We start from the raw sequence: 20361 nt of genomic DNA on the forward strand, positions 1-20361 counted from the left end.
ACGTGGGAACCATCAAGCGGAAAGCTTCCTCATACCCAAAAAAAGTTTGTAAAATGTAGTGGATAGTGTCTATCAAGATTTTATACGATGTCAGCAAGCTCGCGTATCATCATCAATCAGTATTCATTTAATAAAATTATTTAATGGGATATTATGGATTTTTGCAACGATTTCAGGGCTTCCCGAGCGTTCATCATCTTGAATGGATGTACAACAACGTTTAAATTCAACAGCCCACTTTACTACCATCAAAGGCGAAGTAGTAGAATCCCTTAAAGTATAGTATAACTTTTTTTCTATGTCCGTCGGGGCTAAATCTTTTAAAACAAATTATTTTATTACTTTAAATATTTTATTTAGATTTTATTGAAACTTAAATTATATCAATTTATCAGAATTAAATTATCTCTTAAATTTTTAGAGAAAATTATTATTTTATTTTAAATTTTAATTTTGTTATTGGCAATTTAGCAAACTAAAGTTTACGCAAAACTTAAAAAAACCTTCTTTTCGACTCCAATTTTTTGGGTTTTACAATATTCTTTTCTAAATCTAATGGAGATATAATACTAGACCCATTTTCTTCATATAAGATTTAGCTATGTTACGACATTTTACTTTTAATTTTTATAATTTTATGATAAAACTACTAATTTGCTGAACAGTTTATGTCCGTAAGTTTTATTATAGTATTATTTGATTTTTAGAGAAAAAAAAATCAAATAATACGAAATATTAAAGTGGGTATTTCTCTAGTCGTTTCGAAAATAATGCGTTTCATATAGTTTATATATGAAATTTTTATTATTTTTATGAGAGAAACACACCTATGAATTATGACAGAAACTTCCTGAAACATTTTGTTTATTATTAAAAAATAAATGATGCGCTATTAAGAATATTTCATTTCTTGAAATAAAAATATAATTTCGGATAAGAAGGAATAATTATTTTCTTTGATAAATATTTATTCTATTTATCTCATTTGACTGGTTATTTTCTGTCTTATCAACATTTATTCACTGTTAGCTCCAGTTCCAATATTAGAATGAAACGGAATGAAAAACGCATGTTCCACTTTGCAATTGAAATAATAATCTTTAACGTTCTCTCAATGATGATATTGCAATCAGTTTTATTATCGTTGTTTTGTTTTAATTTGCCATAAGCTAAAGTTTAAAAGCAGATAAAGAATTGTGCATTGTAAACGTAATGGAGATAATAAAACCGATATCGCTGTTATTATAATGCGAAAAACTACACAGTGGCTAAGAAAAACAATTGCCTCTTCCCCAATTAATAAACAAGTACCAAAAAGATTATATTTTCGTTGATTACTACGAAAGAAACCAGTAGCGTTAAATCTAAAGGTAGCACTATTAAACCGATATGTATTAATCGATTTGTGAACCGATATGTAAATGCACGTATCAAATATATAAAACTAAATCTATTTTAGGTATTATTGTTATTAAATATTAATTATTTAATAATATATATATATATATATTTGTTATAAAATAATGTTAGTGTTATCATTATTGAAAAAAAACCACATTCAGAAACGCACTTGACTATAACATTTGGAATGTTATAATCAAGTGCGTTACTAATAAAATTGTAGATGTGAAAACAATATTTTCAATCAAGAAATAAAGTTATATCAATTTAATTTTTGTATATAATCTTTATTATAAGCATAACTGAATTTCTTTACCATATGTATGAGGGGGTTGTACTGCTTGTGTAAACTGAAGGATTTCTTTCGTAGGCTGGACCCCTACGCCCAGAATATTCTTTTGTTGACCTTGATATGGTTGTCTACCTTTTAAGTCTGTTTTTCTTTTATACTTATTAGTCAGATGGTTGTAACATTATTTAATGATTGTATGTATTATTTTTTTTTTAAAGCGCAAAGTTTAAATTGTGCCACGTACGTAAATGTGGGTTAGCAGGTTTTATTTTTTCGTTTATTTTTTAATATGTTAAGGAATCTTTAAAACTAGAATCAACGGTTAAAAAGAATATCTCAATCCTCACTAAATTTAAAAGCTTGGAAAAGGAAATAATCTTTCTTTAAATTGTAGTTTTTGGAAAATGAAATAGCTTGATACAAATAAAAAAATAAGCGAGGAATAAAACTGGAACAAATGCTAATAAATTTTATTTTTTTAGTCTTAAAAAAGAGATGGTTCATAATTTTATAGAAAATTTTTTATCACTTATCCTTCAAAAAATAGACCGATTTTTATGTTTCATTTTCATTTTTTAAAGCAAGATCTTACTGGTAGATCTGTAAGTAAGGCTCTTTTTCGGATAACTTAACTCTGTGAAGTGCCTTAATAAAACACTACGCTTGTCTTCATTATTAAATAGTTATTATGACTGTATAAATTCTCGTATAATATATGTCATTTCTTGGGCTTCCTCAAAAAGTCAAAACGGATTTTTAAGATATAAAAATTCAGAGTAGAGTTTTGCACCCATAAGTATGAATCGTATAGACCGATATTTAGAAAATTAAATATTTAACTTATCTTTTGTGTAACTCAACACAATAATTTGGCTTTTGAAAAAAAATGTTTTATTACGGTACGTTTAATAGATTACAGAACTATTTGAAAAATCTTTCCACCAATTTATTTAAAAAAATACAATTAAAAAAATTTCTTTTACGGAAAAAATATTATTTTTATGATACATTTTTAAATGATACGAATAACGCGTAAAAACACCCTGTTTTCCGCTTCCTTTCAATGTGAAAGATATGCTCAAAAAAATTTTCAGTAGCGGTTTCTGAATTGTGACTTATTTTGTAGTAACTTTTTTTTAATGTAATATATTTACCATAACATTTAATGTGGTCTTACATACAATTATCTTTTAATGTGTTTCTGTATTTATAATTTACCTTATATTGATGTGATCTATCAATATATTATTGTACTGATCATAAGAAAACATTTATTTATTTACTTAGAAGTTTTTAACAAAATATATTTTTTCTTCTTTTTCATCACAATTATTTAGTTTTGGACTTTTATTCCGTGCTGAATGATGATGTCATTCTGATATTTAAAGCATCTTCTCACGAAAAATCAATATAATTAGTAGGGGAAACTGGCAATAAAAGAATAGTATATATTTTCGTATTCCACAGAGCCATTACTCGCGCTCAATAGTAGTCTTTTACATCATTTCTCAGAATTCTTTTTGTGTTTCTTATTGGGGCAAGGTAAAAAATATACACCTTTCTAAAATTTCAGTCCAAATGTAAAATATTCACGTGACAATTAAAAATAAATGACTGTCTGTTGCCTAAAGTTTGCTGTTTTTTTACGAAAATAAACATTATATTTTTTTTAATTAAAAAAAATAAATTTGAAAGTTTGGCATTTTTCTTGAATATTTCTTAAATGAATAATAATTTTTCAGTAGTTTAAAGGGAATATTATAGTTTCTAATCGTTTTTTAAAATAAAAAAAAATTGTGCACTATTTTGTGCACCTCCCCTTGGTAACTGCAGTAATAAACTCTCATTTAGAGCTTTTCAACGATATATCATAAGTGGTACTTATTTTTATTGGTTCCAGAATTATAGCAAAATAAATTTTAATTAATGAAATATTTGGATCTTACAAGGGGAAGGTACATCGGTTCGATTCAGATTTCATCTCCTTTTTTAATTTAAATATATTGATTTATTAATTAATAATTATTAAGCTGTGTAAAAAAAATTTTACGATAAATAATAATTCATAACAATAAAAAAAAATTAAAAAATATCAGAAATTTTATGTAAATTTCATTAAAAAAAAAATGTGTATATGCAATTTAATAGGCTAACAAAAAGTCATGTGGTGTCCACATCAAATTTTTTCATCATGTAGCACGTTGTTAAAAAATCCCCGAAGAAAACTTAAAATAAACAAACCTAATATGAACCCATCAATTGAAATAAAGTATCCGCCACCTAATAAAAAAGATCTAGCAGCGGGGGACTAACGTCCAAGCTCAGCAAAATAGTAAAGGGAAAAGTCTTCTCCGATATTCTTGCGTCCGTTCTGTTGTAACAATTCGAGCTTCAATTTATCTATTTTTCAGAAAATGTCAAAACATGTTTGCTTCAATCGATCGACGCAAACATGGAACTAAACGCTCGAACCGGAATCTTTATAACACGAAATCTAAAGGATCATCCTAGACAAATCATCATAGTCATTTGGTCATACTTGCGCATCTTTGTGTCAGATCGAGAACTTTCCGGACGATCCTTGTACAAAAAAAGCAACAAGAGTTTTCCTTTGTAAAATAAAAATAGAATCGTCAAAATAGGTCCATCTGGTAAAGAATAATCCTTGATCGTAAAACAGAAACACAGAGATTGAGTAAAAAAATCCTCTATTTTTTAAGTTCGTTATAAAAAGGCAGGATAACAATTTCATAAATTCTAACACCATCCCTTCTACATTATGTTTTTAATTATAACCCCTTATAATTTATGTCCGTCATACGAAAGGTTCTAGATTAGAGAAACTAAAAATTTCACCTCTCATCAGTATCAGTAACTATAATAGACTGTTATACGTGTATTTAATTAATAATTAAGTATTTCATCCCTTCAATTTCTTTCCGTCCCCAAAACGATGGTCCAACTAATTTAATATAAGTTGTTACCACATATATGCCTAATTTAATATCAGCGGACGATAAAGGTAGCAACAATGTAAGCTGGCGCACAGTATACGGACGCGCAAATACAAGCATCACTTCCACTGCGCAGGTGACCGCGCAGACCTCCCACCATAGCGGCGCTGCAGCACCACAACTCTCCGGCTCCAATAAAAGAGCGTGCACGAGAATGAATTTTCAATTCATTGTCGACCTCCACCTGGAGAAGACCAAGAAGAAGAAGACAGAAGAAGTTCCCTGGCCGGCTCAACGTGGGACTTCCCGGCGGATGCCAACATCTCCACCAGAGCAGCAGGCCTGCCCGGCCCGCCTAGGAAGCCGCTGGACGCGGACGCTACCTTCCCGCTCCAGCTCCAGTTCGCCGGGCTTCAATCGCCCTGGCCGGCGGACTCAGCAGCAGGAGCCGGCCCAGCGTGGGATTGCTCGGGGAGAACCGTCTCGGCCGTGCCGGCGAAGGACGACCGACGCCGACCCGACACTGCGGGGCTCTGGAAGCCACCAGTGCCACGCTGTAGTGGGAACCCAACTGCCGCTGAGGGAAAGCCCGGTCGGACTTCAATGGACGAGCCGCAACTTCCCGACTTCACCGGAGACCAGCTTCCGGAACCAACAGATCTTCTCAGAGCTAACGTACTAACGGCCCTTTTCAGGGCCATCACAAGGTTGTGAATTACGAACCGTCAAAACCATTCAACGACAATAGCCCTTCTCAAGGCTATCATAAGGTTAGCAATTAGAAAGAGCTTTCGAAGCCAATCGACAACAAAAACGGCCCTTTTCATGACTGCCATAAGGTTAGAAAGTGACACGTGCCGAGACAGAGTCCACTTTTCTTTACTTTTTACAGTTCTTCGCAGAAATTATTATCGCGAACAGATATTAACTGTAATGTTAATTAAAATATCAATAGTATTATTCCATTACAATCTGACTAATATCCTTGCACCAGTAATTTTAATTTCTTGGAAAATAGTTTATTAATTAATTATTATTATAGAAATTTATAACCCAGTATTTAAAAATAGAAACACCAAATCATCAGCGAACCTTAAATGTGTCACTTTCTTAAAATTAATATTTATTCTGTAATCGGTATCTTTCCGTATTAATTCCCTAAAAATCGCTTCAAGGATTATAAACTGTTGAATAATGCAGGTGGCAGTGGATCACTCTGTCAAACTCGTTTACAATTTCTAATACACGAAGAGTTTCGCTTTATAATTAATTATTCTTGATTAACAACTTGAATAAATATTTTTTGTAATTCTAATATACTTTCTACGTATATGTTGATCCGCTAAGGCATCATATACAAATTTATGCCGTACTGAATCAAAAGCCCAATGCGAAACCTAGCAGCATAAGTATTGGACTGTCTGTGGATAATCGTTAGATTTAATTTCATTGAGAAGCTACAATTTATAAGCACGAAGTTCAATCGCTTGCTAACAATATCATGGACAGGGCTTTTAGGAATTTTTAATTGACTACTAATACTACGAACTGAACGTTTTGAACTTTCCTGAAAACATAATTGAATTCTTTGTTTTCAGCACTTGTTTTAGGCTTACTGGAACTCTTTCGGTTTCCAAAACTGTTGGAAACCGAAAACTGTTTCCAAAACACATCAAATTACACCTGCTTTTGTCACTCGGAGAATTTCTACAAAGATTCACGTCTATAATTTCTTTGTACGACATTCACTGATTCTGTTTTTGCGAACTAGTATAAATATTGTGCTTTGTCTTGTGGCGAGGGCACGGTACTGAACCCCAGTCTCGCAACATCTTGGTCTGTGCAATAGTTTAACGCAGTTGTTATCAGAAAATGTGTAAACTAAAACTTAATCGTTGTCGCTTTACTATTACGCATAAAATACTACTGAGTGCTACAAAATAAATATTTATTCGCTCTTAAAACCTCGGAGTTCTTTTTCAGACACCTGGTATGTATACCAGACACTCGTGTATGTATATATTTTTTTTACTTAGCTCGTTTACGGGACTTTAAATTGATTTCTTGTATTATATATTGGATACTATAAAAATATATAGTATATAATTTATTTAGAAACCAATAATATTATAATATTATTAAAAAACCATCAAACGCCGCAAATCTAGGCAAAATATATTATTTTAAGATGTAATAAACAAGAAACTCTAAAATCTGCGAACATTTCCTGTCGAGTGAACAAGTTAGTCATAATAAATCAATTACGATTTCTTTAAATGACTTGGAAAGCAGTAGGCATATGTAAAAAATAAATAAAGATCATCTTAAAAAAAATGTAAGTCGACGGGTACAAAATAATAACTTTTTTAGTTGTTGCTTGTCCGTAGAGTGCGTCTACGCTGGTGCCGTTTTTCGCTTTTCTCGATTTCTGATAGTATATCGTGTATAGAATAAGTTATAGTAAGAGTTCATTTACGTGTATTACTTTTATTTTAATTTAATGCAAAACCAGTATTCAAACTTAAATCCACACTGAAACATAAATAATTTAATCGGCAAGCTCGAGAGATAATGAGTACAATTTCATGAAAAAAAAAACATAAATCTGGTAAATCGGGAAAAGACGATCGGAATATTATTTTGATTCAAAAGCGTGTAGAAGTATCCCGATCGCGAGTTTGGAGAATAACGAAAACCGGAGGCTTCCTATTCTTTCAATACACCCAGAAAGTATACAAATCGTAAAAAAACTTGCCATAGAGCTGCTCATAGATGGGGCTTTTGGTACGGGCAGTGAGAAGGACCGTAAATTAATTTCATAACAAACTTTGTACATATATAAAGTAATAAGGACGAAATGATTCCGGAACCGATTTAAACTTTCTCCATACTTAAAATCTCAATTAAAAAAAATCGGTTTGCGCCTCCACGTTGGTTCGTCTGGATAACCAGTTAGAAACGTGGAGATTTCTACTGGTGAACTAAATCGGAATCACCTCTCTGGATCACATCCAGAGTTGTAACTCGGGAATTTATTCCCACCCAAGGCTGACTTGCCTTTGAAAGTCAAATATGGAAGATCTTTTGAGAAAAAATCCACAGTCTGGTAAATACCAGAGAAGGCTGCACTCGGATCCGGTGGGCAGCTGCTTAAAAGATAACAATGAATCGGAGCGTTTGGAAACACCCAAAAACAACACAACTTCAAAATTGAGGATAAGACACAAGCAAATAAACTACATTGCCACTCACAACATTAATTCTCTAACTCAACCCGGCAAACTAAAAACTCTAACAGACATAATGGACAAACAAAATATCCTAATCGCAGGACTTCAAAAAATGAGAAACACCGATCGAGAGCCGTTTGAATCTCAGGGTTACAGAATTTTCAAAGGAATCCCCGGGAAACGTGTGATGAAGAATTGCCCACAGTTCGGAACAGGATTTGCAATCAATCTTAAAATAATTGACTCAGTCGTAGAATTTAAGTCTTACTCCCCCAGGATTTCAACCTTAACCCTAAAATCAGCCAATAAATTCTACACCATAATAAATGTCCATGCTCCCACCAATGACAAAAACAATCTTAAAAAAGATAGAGAAGAGATGGACAAATTCTGGGAACTTCTTGACCAAACTGCAAACAACATAAATAAGACCCACACGAAGATTTTAATAGGGGACTTTAATGCCCAACTTGGTAAAGAACGAAGATATCGTGATATTATCGGAAAATGGCCTGCCCAAATGAAAACTAACAAGAACGGCCAAAGACTTGTCGAATTTTGCAGAAACCATAATATGATCTCAAAATCCACCTATTTTATGAGAAAACCAAACAAATTGAAGACTTGGAAACACCCAGATTGGAAAAAAGGAGAATGGCAACTGGATCATGTTTGCATGGACCGGAATTATCACAAGGAGATTTATAATGTAAAAGTCTTGAGAGGAACAGATACTGGATCGGACCATTACTTAATTAAAGTTAAAATAAAATTCACCCCGCATAAAAAGAAAAAATCCCAACCTAAAAACAAAAGAGCTTATGATCCACATAAATTAATAAACAATGCCATCTTTGAAGAAACAACAAAAAAAATTAAATTAACTAATAATTTAAAAGAACTGACATCCCAACTGAAAGAAATAGCTGAAGAACTAGCCCCTATAAACCCAAGAAAAAAATACCAATGGTGGAATGAAGAATGTGACAAAGCAGTCAAAGACCGACACCGGGCTTGGATCAACCACCAAACCCAGAAAACTGAAGAATCTAACCATGAATTCACCAAACAAAGGAAAATAACTCAGAAAATTATAAGAGGAACCAAACGACAAGCCCAAAAAAACTTGATTCAGCAAATAGAAGAAAGTTCCAAGAAAACTAATTTCCGAGACTATTATAAAATTTTTGGTCAGGCTCTTCAAAGATATGAACCACCCACCCTTATGCTGAGAGGAAAAAAAGGAAATATGGCCCACACCAATAAAGAAATGCTGAAATTTTGGCAGAAACCTTCAATAGACTCCTCAACTGTGATGACCCCCCAGAGCTTTTTGAGATTGACATTGAAACTCCAGTTAAAACTTCACCAGTAAATATCAACCCGCCAACAATTCAAGAAGTTCTCGCAGCCTTAAATGAAATAAAAAACTACAAAGCAAGCGGAGAAGACCAGCTTTTCGCAGAACTCTGGAAACACTCATCAGTTTATTCAGTCAAAACTTCCCTACATCTATGCCTCGTGAAAATATGGAACGAAGAAAAACTTCCAGAACACTGGACCACAGCCCTCATCCATCCATTACATAAAAAAGGGGATAAAACTAATCCGGAAAACTATAGAGGCATATCTCTCCTGGATTGCACATACAAAATCCTGTCGAGAATCATTTACAACTGATGCAAAGACCAACTTGAACTGGAACTTGGGAATACCAAGGGGGATTTAGGCCATGGAGAGGTTGCCCGGAGCAAATAATATCCCTAAAACTTATGATGGACTTATATAAAAGACGGAAAAAACAACTAATAATCACCTTCGTCGACTTTAAAAGGGCCTATGATTGTATACACCGACCATCCATGCTGAATATTCTGAGAAACCTGGGCCTTCACCCTAAACTCGTAAACATGATAAAATTAACTTTAACCAATACCCAGTCCAGAGTGAAATTCAGAGGTGAACTCTCTCAACCCTTCTACATAAAAACTGGATTGAGGCAAGGAGACGGCCTCTCACCACTCCTTTTTAACTGCGCCCTCGAATTTGTCATGGGAAAATGGTATGAAATAAATCCCAAAAATATAAAAATGGGTACTAAGAAAAACTCCATCACACTAAATTGCCTAGGATTTGCAGATGACCTCGCTCTTTTAGCAAATAATATTCAAGAAGCCAAAACACAAATCATGAGCCTTCAAAACCTAGCACAAAATATCTCTTTATATCTCTTTCGAAAAAACTGAACTAATGGCCATAGATCCTCTGGTAATAGAGCACATTACGGTAAACAATCAGAAAATTAAAATAGTAAAACAATTTAAATATCTATCTAGGGGAAATAATAACTTATAATTTAAATGAAAAAGTGACATGGCAAAACAGGACAAAAAAAATGATTAAATCCCAAAAATTAACTTGGTCAACATATAACAAAAAATGCCTTTCTGCTAAAACAAAACTTAAACATTATAAAACTGTAGTACAGCCAGAAGTCACCTAGGGAAGCGAGACCCTTTTCAAAATCACTCAGAAAAACCGAATTGAAAAAATTCTGAAAATAGAGAGGAGAATTGTCAGAACGTGTATCAATAAAAAACACCAAAAAGAAGGCCAATGGTGGATTGTGCCAAATGAGGTGGTGTATCGAGAAATAGAGCCTGTTACTGATACTATGCGGAAAAAAAGAATCTCTTTCTTCGGTCATCTCATAAGGACACCGGAAACAAGACTGTCAAGAAATATCATTGAAAAGCTCTGATTCCAAAAGCTAGAAGTAGGATGGATCAAAGAAATTAGAGAAAATATGAAAGAATTGGGAATTTCCCTGACTGACCTACAGAATAAAACTGGAAAAATTACAAAGCTAAAAGATAAAAGCATTAGATTTAAACAAAAGACAGAAAACGACAAAATACAACGAAGAGGGTGTTTACGGATGAAGAAAAGAAAGCAAGATCTGAACGGATGAAGAAATACTGGGCAGCTCGAAAGAGTAAAATAACACGCTTTTCTCAGAAAATATCCAACTAAAATTGACTTAAGTGGTCCCATGTTGGCCGTAAATGCATAATAAAATAATAATAAAGTAATAAATACATGATAAAGAAATATGTATGTGAAATTCTAATTCAAGTTCCAGGGCAATATGTTTAATTAAATTATTTAATTAATTCAATTATAATTAATAATTTATTTTCTAATACTACTTTACTTGTAAAATTACCATATACATACATTTACTACTACTGCATACAATTACTGTACTATACGTTAGTGAAGTAGTATATACGACTACAAAAATAATGGAACCATATATTATACTAAAAGGATAGTAGAATGTTAGCTTGAGCAAGCTTCGCTGGCTTACTCAATAGTAACATTAAAATTTCGTAGCAACACTTTATACTAACCTTTTTAACTTTAGCAGACTTCTGACCCATAATAATTCAAATAATCACGTAAATTTTTTACAAAATATATTTTTTTAGCAATTTAAAAATTTTAATATTTTTACCACTCTTCTATTATTACTATTAAAGTTTATATTTTTTATTATTCAGGTATATTTTTAAAATTAACGAATTATAAAAATTTTCAACTGTGCACAAAAACATAAAATTAATCTACATTTTAAATCAAATTGATAAACTTCATTAACGTCATGTAACACTAACATCGACTAAAAAGTAAACAAAAACAACGATTTTAAAATGTCAACAAGACAGACAACACAGTTCGATGACCTTCAAAAAAATTACATCTTTCTTAATTAATTTAGAATAAGTTTATTTTAAAACCGTGTTTGAAGAATTACAAATAATTTTTCCTAAAAAAAAACCAAAAAAACCAAATTTTAAAACCGTGTTTGAAGAATTACAAATAATTTTTCCTAAAAAAAAAAAACAAAAAAAAATGAAGGGATATATTTATTGTTTTTGAATTTAATTTATCAAAAAAAAGTTTGTAATAAGAAAATAAAAGAAAAATGGAGTTAAAAGTGATGAAACATTTTTGAAGATCATTAAATAATTTTAAATATGAATATATTTTACTTATTTTTATATTTTTTCATGTTAAATAAATATCTTATATTTTATAAAATGATGTAGTTCTGATAATCTAACATCGATATAATTAAAATTAGAAAAAAAAAACAGCTGATGTCACATAATATTTAAAAACATAAAAAAAATCCTGTGCCTTTCCCGGCTTTTTCCCTTGACAGACTTTTATTTCAAATATGTAATAGGGTTTTAAAGTATTAATAACTTTATTTTGCAATATTTATGCAATTAATTTTGCAATTCTTCAGGAAAAGTAACTTTACAGGAGTACAAACAATTTGTACTCCTTTATTTGATTAAAAATTGTGAAAAGATATCAAAATGTTTAATAAAAAATTAGGGTCCGATTTGACCGTCTTGATCAAATTAACTTTTTCCTTAAAAATGATGAGATATTAAATGTATAATTGAAAAAAAAATCAAAATTTATTAAAAAATGATGAGTTGATTCTCATTCCGAAATGACGTTTTCTCATCAAAATTGATCTTATGGGTCAAATTCTAAAAAAATCAAGTTTTTAGTAAAAAATTCCTTCAACCAACCTTCTTGCTTGACAGCTACCTCATATAATACTTTTAATAACAACCACAACTTGAAAAACAGATTAAGTATCAGAAATTATATAGACGTCGAAAACATTTTTAAATTCCAAAGTTGGATTACATGGGACCCACCCCTATTTAGAAAGTTTCTATGTCGTCGACATAATCGACGACATAGAAACTAGATAAATGCTAGATAAATGAGAATTTACAGTCTTAAAAAAGTTTGATATTTTATTCAGTCCGCTTGGTTTTTTTTAACCGGCAGTAGTTAATCATCATAAATTTATTCTATCTCCTTTGAGAACGCCATTATTCTATTTGAAACATATCTTGATGGAAATTTTCTTCTTTTTTTATTCGCATAACAAAATTTGGAGGGAAGAAGTCATAATAAAAATGTAAAATATGTACTTTCAGTGACATTCTACAGCGTAAATTTTTGCAGTTCACTAGGAGTTTCTCTAGTAATAGATTAATCCTTTCATTTTGTTGTCTCCAAGGAAATCTTGAACGACGTTTTTGAATGATTTCCGTACTACTAGAGCCTTAGGATTCAGTTTGGCATCAAATAAATGGTGAAGTATTGAAATCCCTCTTTCAATTTACCATTATTTAATTGTAGATAACCCGTTTAAATATTTAAAGCCTTCTCCATCATTCAAAAAATTCTTTATTAGTCCTTATTTTATACGTAAAGGTAGTAAAATAACCCGGTGAAGCTCAACACGGAACGTTTTTTAATATTTTTCTGTTCTTTAATGGAATTATCTCTTTTTGGCCAGTCTTTAACCAGGTAATAATATTTGATCGGTAGTATGACTGTTTCATAAACACGAGAAAAAACAAGTATTTTATAAAGCCACTTGTTTATCGAAAAGAAGTTCAGTAAATTATGGGTTACCATAGTATGAACACTTCAGTGTTACGTATGTATATAACTGTATGTGTGGTAATGGTGTATAGTAACTGTTAAGTATGAACACCTAGTATCTTCTTTTTTTTAAAAAAAAAGGCACATATTTCCATTTGTTTTTTTTTTTTAATTCCTACTAGTATAATGGAAGTTTATTTGAATTATGCAACAAGCATAATTCTTTATGCAAAAGTCTTTAAACTTTTTTTCATGAGTGTATAAAAAAACACCGACCAAACAATGTGATGGACTGTCACCGATCTTATTCAACTTGGTTTTGGACAAAGTAATGAAAACTTTTTGGCAGATAAATGATAGGGATGCGAAGATCGCATCCAAAAACCGAAACGTCAAACGTTCAAAGGAACAACTCAAAAAGCAGGCCAACAGTTATGCTTTACCAAAACGGAAATCGTGATGAACATCATCATTCATACAAAGGGCAATAGGGGCTGAATACGGAAAGATAAATGTCACCGACTACTTTAAGTACCTAGGTGAGATTATACGCAGAACAGGAATAGATAAAGCGTCAGTTGAAAATATTAAAACAATAAAAGCTTAGATTTATGATCAAAGACATCTACAATAACAAGAATCTCTCCAAGATTGCCAAAATAAGACGTTATATAACTGCAGCAAGATCGGTAATTTTATTGCCACTGAAACTTTATAGTTAACCAATGTTGAAAAATTGCACAACACTGAAAGAAGCTTTCTAAGAAAAATCCATGGTCCAAAAGTAAAAGAGGGAGGATAAAGACTGAGATCTAATAAGGAGATCTATCGAAATCAAGATATAGAAATAGTAATAAGGAAAAGAGTGTTAAATTTCTTGGGGCATATGATCAGGTGGAATAAAAAATCTTTGACGAGTTGTGGAAGATGGAAATAAAATAAAATAGATGGAAACAAATGGAAACAAATGGAAAAAGATATAAAAAGGATAGGCTTGAATGAGGAGGACTATTTTGATAGAAATAACTTCCGAAGAATAATTTACAATATAAAGGTTTCTGTAAAGTCGATAGATGGGTGGAATATATTGAAGAGTTATACGGAGGAAATGAATTAGAAAATGATGTTATAGAGGAAGAAGAGGAAGTTGAGGAGGATGAAATGGGAGAAACAATACTGAGATCTGAATTTAAGAGAGCATTAAAAGATTTAAATGGCAGAAAGGCTCCTGGAATAGACGGAATACCTGTAGAATTACTGCGCAGTGCAGGTGAGGAAGCGATTGATAGATTATACAAACTGGTGTGTAATATTTATGAAAAAGGGGAATTTCCGTCAGACTTCAAAAAAGTGTTATAGTCATAATACCAAAGAAAGCAGGGGCAGATAAATGTGAAGAATACAGAACAATTAATTTAACAAGTCATGCATCAAAAATCTTAACTAGAATTCTATACAGAAGAATTGAGAGGAGAGTGGAAGAGAAGTGTTAGGAGAAGACCAATTTGGTTTCAGGAAAAGTATAGAGGTACAAGGGAAGCAATTTTAGGACTCAGATTAATAGTAGAAGGAAGATTAAAGAAAAACAAACCAACACACTTGGCGTTTATAGACCTAGAAAAGGCATTCGATAACGTAGACTGGAATAAAATGTTCAACATTCTAAACAAATTGGGTTCAAATACAGAGATAGAAGAACAATTGCTAACATGTACTGGAACCAAACAGCAACAGTAACAATTGAAGAACATAAGAAAGAGGTCGTAATAAGAAAGGGAGTCCGACAAGGATGTTCCCTATCTCCGTTACTTTTTAATCTTTACATGGAACTAGCAGCTAATGATGTTAAAGAACAATTTAAATTCGGAGTAACAGTACAAGGTGAAAAGATAAAGATGCTACGATTTGCTGATGATATAGTAATTCTAGCCGAGAGTAAAAAGGATTTAGAAGAAACAATGAACGGCATAGATGAAGTCCTACGCAAGAACTATCGCATGAGAATAAACAAGAACAAAACAAAAGTAATGAAATGTAGTAGAAATAACAAAGATGGACCACTGAATGTGAAAATAGGAGGAGAAAAGATTATGGAGGTAGAAGAATTTTGTTATTTGGGAAGTAGAATTACTAAAGATGGACGAAGTAGGAGCGATATAAAATGCCGAATAGCACAAGCTAAACGAGCCTTCAGTAAGAAATATAATTTTTTTACATCAAAAATTAATTTAAATGTCAGGAAAAGATTTTTGAAAGTGTATGTTTGGAGTGTCGCTTTATATGGAAGTGAAACTTGGACAATCGGAGTATCTGAGAAGAAAAGATTAGAAGCTTTTGAAATGTGGTGCTATAGGAGAATGTTAAAAATCAGGTGGGTGGATAAAGTGACAAATGAAGAGGTATTGCGGCAAATAGATGAAGAAAGAAGCATTTGGAAAAATATAGTTAAAAGAAGAGACAGACTTATAGGCCACATACTAAGGCATCCTGGAGTAGTTGCTTTAATATTGGAAGGACAGGTAGAAGGAAAAAATTGTGTAGGTAGGCCACGTTTGGAATATGTAAAACAAATTGTTAGGGATGTAGGATGTAGAGGGTATACTGAAATGAAACGACTAGCACTAGATAGGGAATCTTGGAGAGCTGCATCAAACCAGTCAAATGACTGCAGACAAAAAAAAAAAAAAGAAGGTTTTTGACAGACTAAAGAAGAACAAAAACAAAATGGACAGATGTGAAAAAACAAAGCATGCTGAATAAATAAAAAACGCATAGAATAAGAGGAAAGAATTGATATTTGCGTGGTCCTAAATTGGTCTGCTCGCATTAAAAAAACCGCCGATCATCAACATCGATTGTAATATCCGGGTCAAACTTCAGTTGACTAATTTCACAGCAGGAACAAATTAAGTCACCTATAGTAAATTATTTTAAAATTTGGTTTCTGTTTCAGTACAATGATATTTTATTTGTCTGTTAAGAAATTCAACTCGGAATCTAAGAGTGTTATTTAGCCAAACACAATGCACGTTTAGATACATGCTTGATTTAATTAGTATACTCACGTTTGAATCGACAATTGCAATTGCATTTTTATAGAAGCATTTAGATATTAGTCATATAGGAAATCAGATATGAATAATCATGTTTACTAAAACAAAATTAACAAGTTACCATGTCTTTTTTTAGAACTAAAAATATAATGAGAGACCAGCTAACTTTTAGCGAGTGATAATTTGAAAACGTAACCCAATAAGAGAATTTTAAAATGCATATTCTGATTACGAAGAATAATACTATATGATAGATCTAATTCTACTCGAGTTCCAAAAATTGTATTGAATTATGTTATCAACAGTAAAACTTTCAAACCTACTGCATATGAAGGAGGTATACAATAACTACAATTCCAGGTATTTAAAAAGCAAATCGGTTTAACAAAAAAAGATTTCTTCATTCAAGGAACGATACTAAATTTCACTTTATATTTATCACTTAAAAGTTGTAAAATACAAGCTACATATAACCGGAATGTAAACAAAATATGCCAACTCTTTAATAACTTTTCAACGGTTAAACACAGAAAAATAAATTTAGCAAATGCTACTCGTTTGAAACGATATATTTTCGTTTGTCCCCATTTTGGATAACATAACTCAAAATGTTTAAGTGGAAAGCATAGGGTAGTCACACAACATTTAGCATCGGGCTATGATAACTCTAACTATCAGAGGTATTTAATATTTCTCACTTTTCTTTTCTTTTTTCTTCCTGTTTAGCCGCCGGAAATCACCGTCAGGTATTACGTCAGAGGATGAATGAGGATGATATGTATGAGTGTAAGTAAGGTGTAGTCTTGCACAGTCTCAGGTCGACCGTTTCTGAGGTGTGTGTTTAATTAAAACCCAACCAGCAAAGAACATCGGTATCCACGATCTAGTATTCAAATCCGCGTAAAAGTAACTGCCTTTACTAGGATTTGAACGTTGGAACTCTCGACTTCGAAATCAATTGATTTGTGAAGAGGCGTTCACCACTAGAAAAACCCTGTGGGTTTAATATTACTCACGGCTTGTTTCAAAAGTAACAAACAGTACGCTCTCACGTTGTCTCATATCGATAGATACATCGTTTTGAGGTAGGGGTATTTGCTGAACTGTATTTTTTTAAGTTAACTACTGAAAGAGTATTTAAGAAATATTGTATCTAAATTAATCCTTCTGAAACTGACAAAATATTAAATAGGGCCCATTTTGATTATAAGACTGTGTAGCTCGAGTAGTTTTAGGTCAAAATCTTTGTTTTTTAGTGTCCTTTAAAAAAAATAATTAGTTATTATCCTACACTTTCCATTTAAAAGTTTTGAATTGTCCACCATGAGAACTCCCTAGATGCTTGAGATGTGTTAGTCTCATATCACAAAATAGATGATTTTGAGATAGGAGAATTTGCTAAATTTAACTGTTCTGTGGTTAACTATTATTTAAAAATTTCCATAATTTTATTAACACCCTTATATCTTATATAAGGGTGTAATATCTTTATATATATATATTAGCCGGTCAGCGAGCCCTTCCCGTCTAGCCAGGGTTCTCTTCCCACTGGAACCCCCACTGTGTTTATTATCCTCATGGTTGTGAGAATAATACTGATAAGTAACAATTAAAGCCTGAAACTCTCTTTTTCCTCCAACGTTTCCCTTGTTCTTGACATAGAAGTTCCCCTTGTAGACAAACATATCCCTTTTGATTTCCCTTTCCATTGCCCTAGAATAACTCATATCTCAGGAAGGGGTAAAGGAGCTGAAAATCGAATATTTTAAAACACATAGTCTATTATTTTTACAACGAAAAACGAAATCAAAAACAGTATTAAGTCGTCGTCCAAGAGAAAAAATTCTCAACTTCATTCCCAAGAAGTTTAGGGCCTTGATGTATACCTTAAAACCTTCCCTAAGTTAACATTAATGTATTCTGAAAATTTGAAAGCGATCGGTCGGTTGGATCTTGAGTGTTGCTATTGCAAATGGACAGAACCGCCACAAACTTTCGATATATATATATATATATATATATATATATATATATATATATAAACTAAATAAGTTAAAAAATTATCCAAATTAATAGAAAATTCTCTAATGTAATTCATTACATTACAAAAACAAAGCAGCAAACCTCTCACATTTCGTCCATGATGTAGGACTTTATCAAGACAAACTACAAATGACAAAAAGCAACACCAGCAAACAACCCCCCCACACCTAATCTAATAAAAACCAAAACCCCCACTACTAAAAATGTTATCAGTTTCATAGATACTCCCACCACCATTCCAATGGTAACATTAAGTTACAACCCAAACAAAAAATACTAATCCTGAATTAAAAACCTAAACTACAAAAAAAAAAAAAAATAAAAAATACTAAAACCAACAAATAACCAATAATACACAACCCATTTTTATCTATTAATTTAAAACACGTTTTCGTTTATATATGTATATATACAGTGAGAGAGAGTGAGAGAAAGTCTATATGTGCATGCACGTGTGTGTATGACAATCAGATTTTACGGTTTTTTAATGGGTTTTTCGTACAGGCGGCGGATTTTTTTTCGTAGGCCTAAAATTTAAACCTATTTCCAAGATACTAAATATTTACAATGTTTCTTTCAATCTCGACTCTTTTTCAAAGTCAGTTACAAGTTACAGGTTTGTAATTTCTTAGAAGTTGCTTGTTTTAAATTTATGTCTACATCAAAAGTTGAAATTTAAAAAAATAGCTAACTTTTAAGTTAATTTTAAATTAATATTTTAGTTATATTCTTCAACTAACTCCAAAAATTTTAGTTAAATTTAATGATTTTTTTTGCTGAAAAATTAATAAAATATTTTTTCCAAAAAAGTATTTTATATAAATAATTTATTTTCAATTTATTTGTTTTATATAGAATTAAATAGCATAATAAATAACAAATTAATTTTTATTGCAGTGTGATAACAAGCATTAAATATTATATATCGATTATTTAAATACTTATTTGAATTAAACTGACAAGAAGGAAGTAATAATGAATCCATAATCTAAATGTATATATTATTGGCAATTAATTACTTGTGTCGTTTTTTTTAATGTTAACAACACAACACACAAACAGACTTATAAATAAATATATTTGTTTCGTTAAGATAATATTTTATGTTAACACCTCTAATAAGTGGTGAGGGAAGTTGCTGGACAGATAGAGTGGGGTCGGATAATATTATAGTATTTAACAGGTCCATTCAAGGCAATTGTGTTACTTCGGGCGTGATGCGGAGCGTAATCCTTTTTCTCGGACTACTAGCAGCGGCTGCTGGGCTGGCTCCTGATACAGGTAACGAGTCTGAATAACATAAGACGCGTTGTGTAATTTTTATTAATTCCTACAAATTATTTTTTAACGTTTTATTTTTATGATGTAAGCGTCTTTGAGGTAACAAATAAATAATTGATAGTTCAATTAATATAGATAATTCTTAATGTATTTAATCACGATCAAAAAATAAACAGAATAAATTCACAAATAGAACAAGAAGCAAATTAAAAATGTTAATTTATCCTTGTTTTTGTATTTATTAATATTTAATTTTTAATCAAATGAATAGTCAATTATTTAAAAAAATAATAACATTATACACCTCTATTAAACTATTATTAAAACTGTTTTCGTTCAGATACTTCACCTTACGAGAAAAGACCCTTATTATGATTCTATAATCATCTTTTATAAATCACCGAACCATCAAACAAATCTTCCTACCAATCTACTTAAAATACAATTAAAAGATTTTCTTTTACAAAAAAAACTTTAGGGGTAATTAAAAATTAAAAAAAAGCTTCTGAATTTTCTACACTTGTTCAACGTGTACATAAAGATACGGTTATCAACACTTTCTGAAATGTGAATTATTTTTTATTTAGGATTTTTATATATACTTTAATATTATTTCATTACTT

At 31.4% G+C, this 20361-nt stretch overlaps 1 protein-coding gene across 1 annotated transcript in view; it reads left to right on the plus strand.

Annotated features, from left to right (window-relative positions):
* The first annotated feature begins 19603 nt into the window (after positions 1 to 19603).
* The window catches only part of Tsp (Thrombospondin), a 194993-nt gene continuing 194235 nt past the window's right edge, over positions 19604 to 20361 (plus strand). Inside the window, exon 1 of the mRNA XM_075359724.1 lies at positions 19604 to 19738. Within this exon, the coding sequence (XP_075215839.1) occupies positions 19675 to 19738 (64 nt within the window). The 5' untranslated portion in view covers positions 19604 to 19674. The remainder of the gene's footprint in view (positions 19739 to 20361) is intronic.

This window comes from Lycorma delicatula, chromosome 3 (genome assembly GCF_047948215.1).
Source record: "Lycorma delicatula isolate Av1 chromosome 3, ASM4794821v1, whole genome shotgun sequence".
Classification (NCBI taxonomy): domain Eukaryota; kingdom Metazoa; phylum Arthropoda; class Insecta; order Hemiptera; family Fulgoridae; genus Lycorma; species Lycorma delicatula.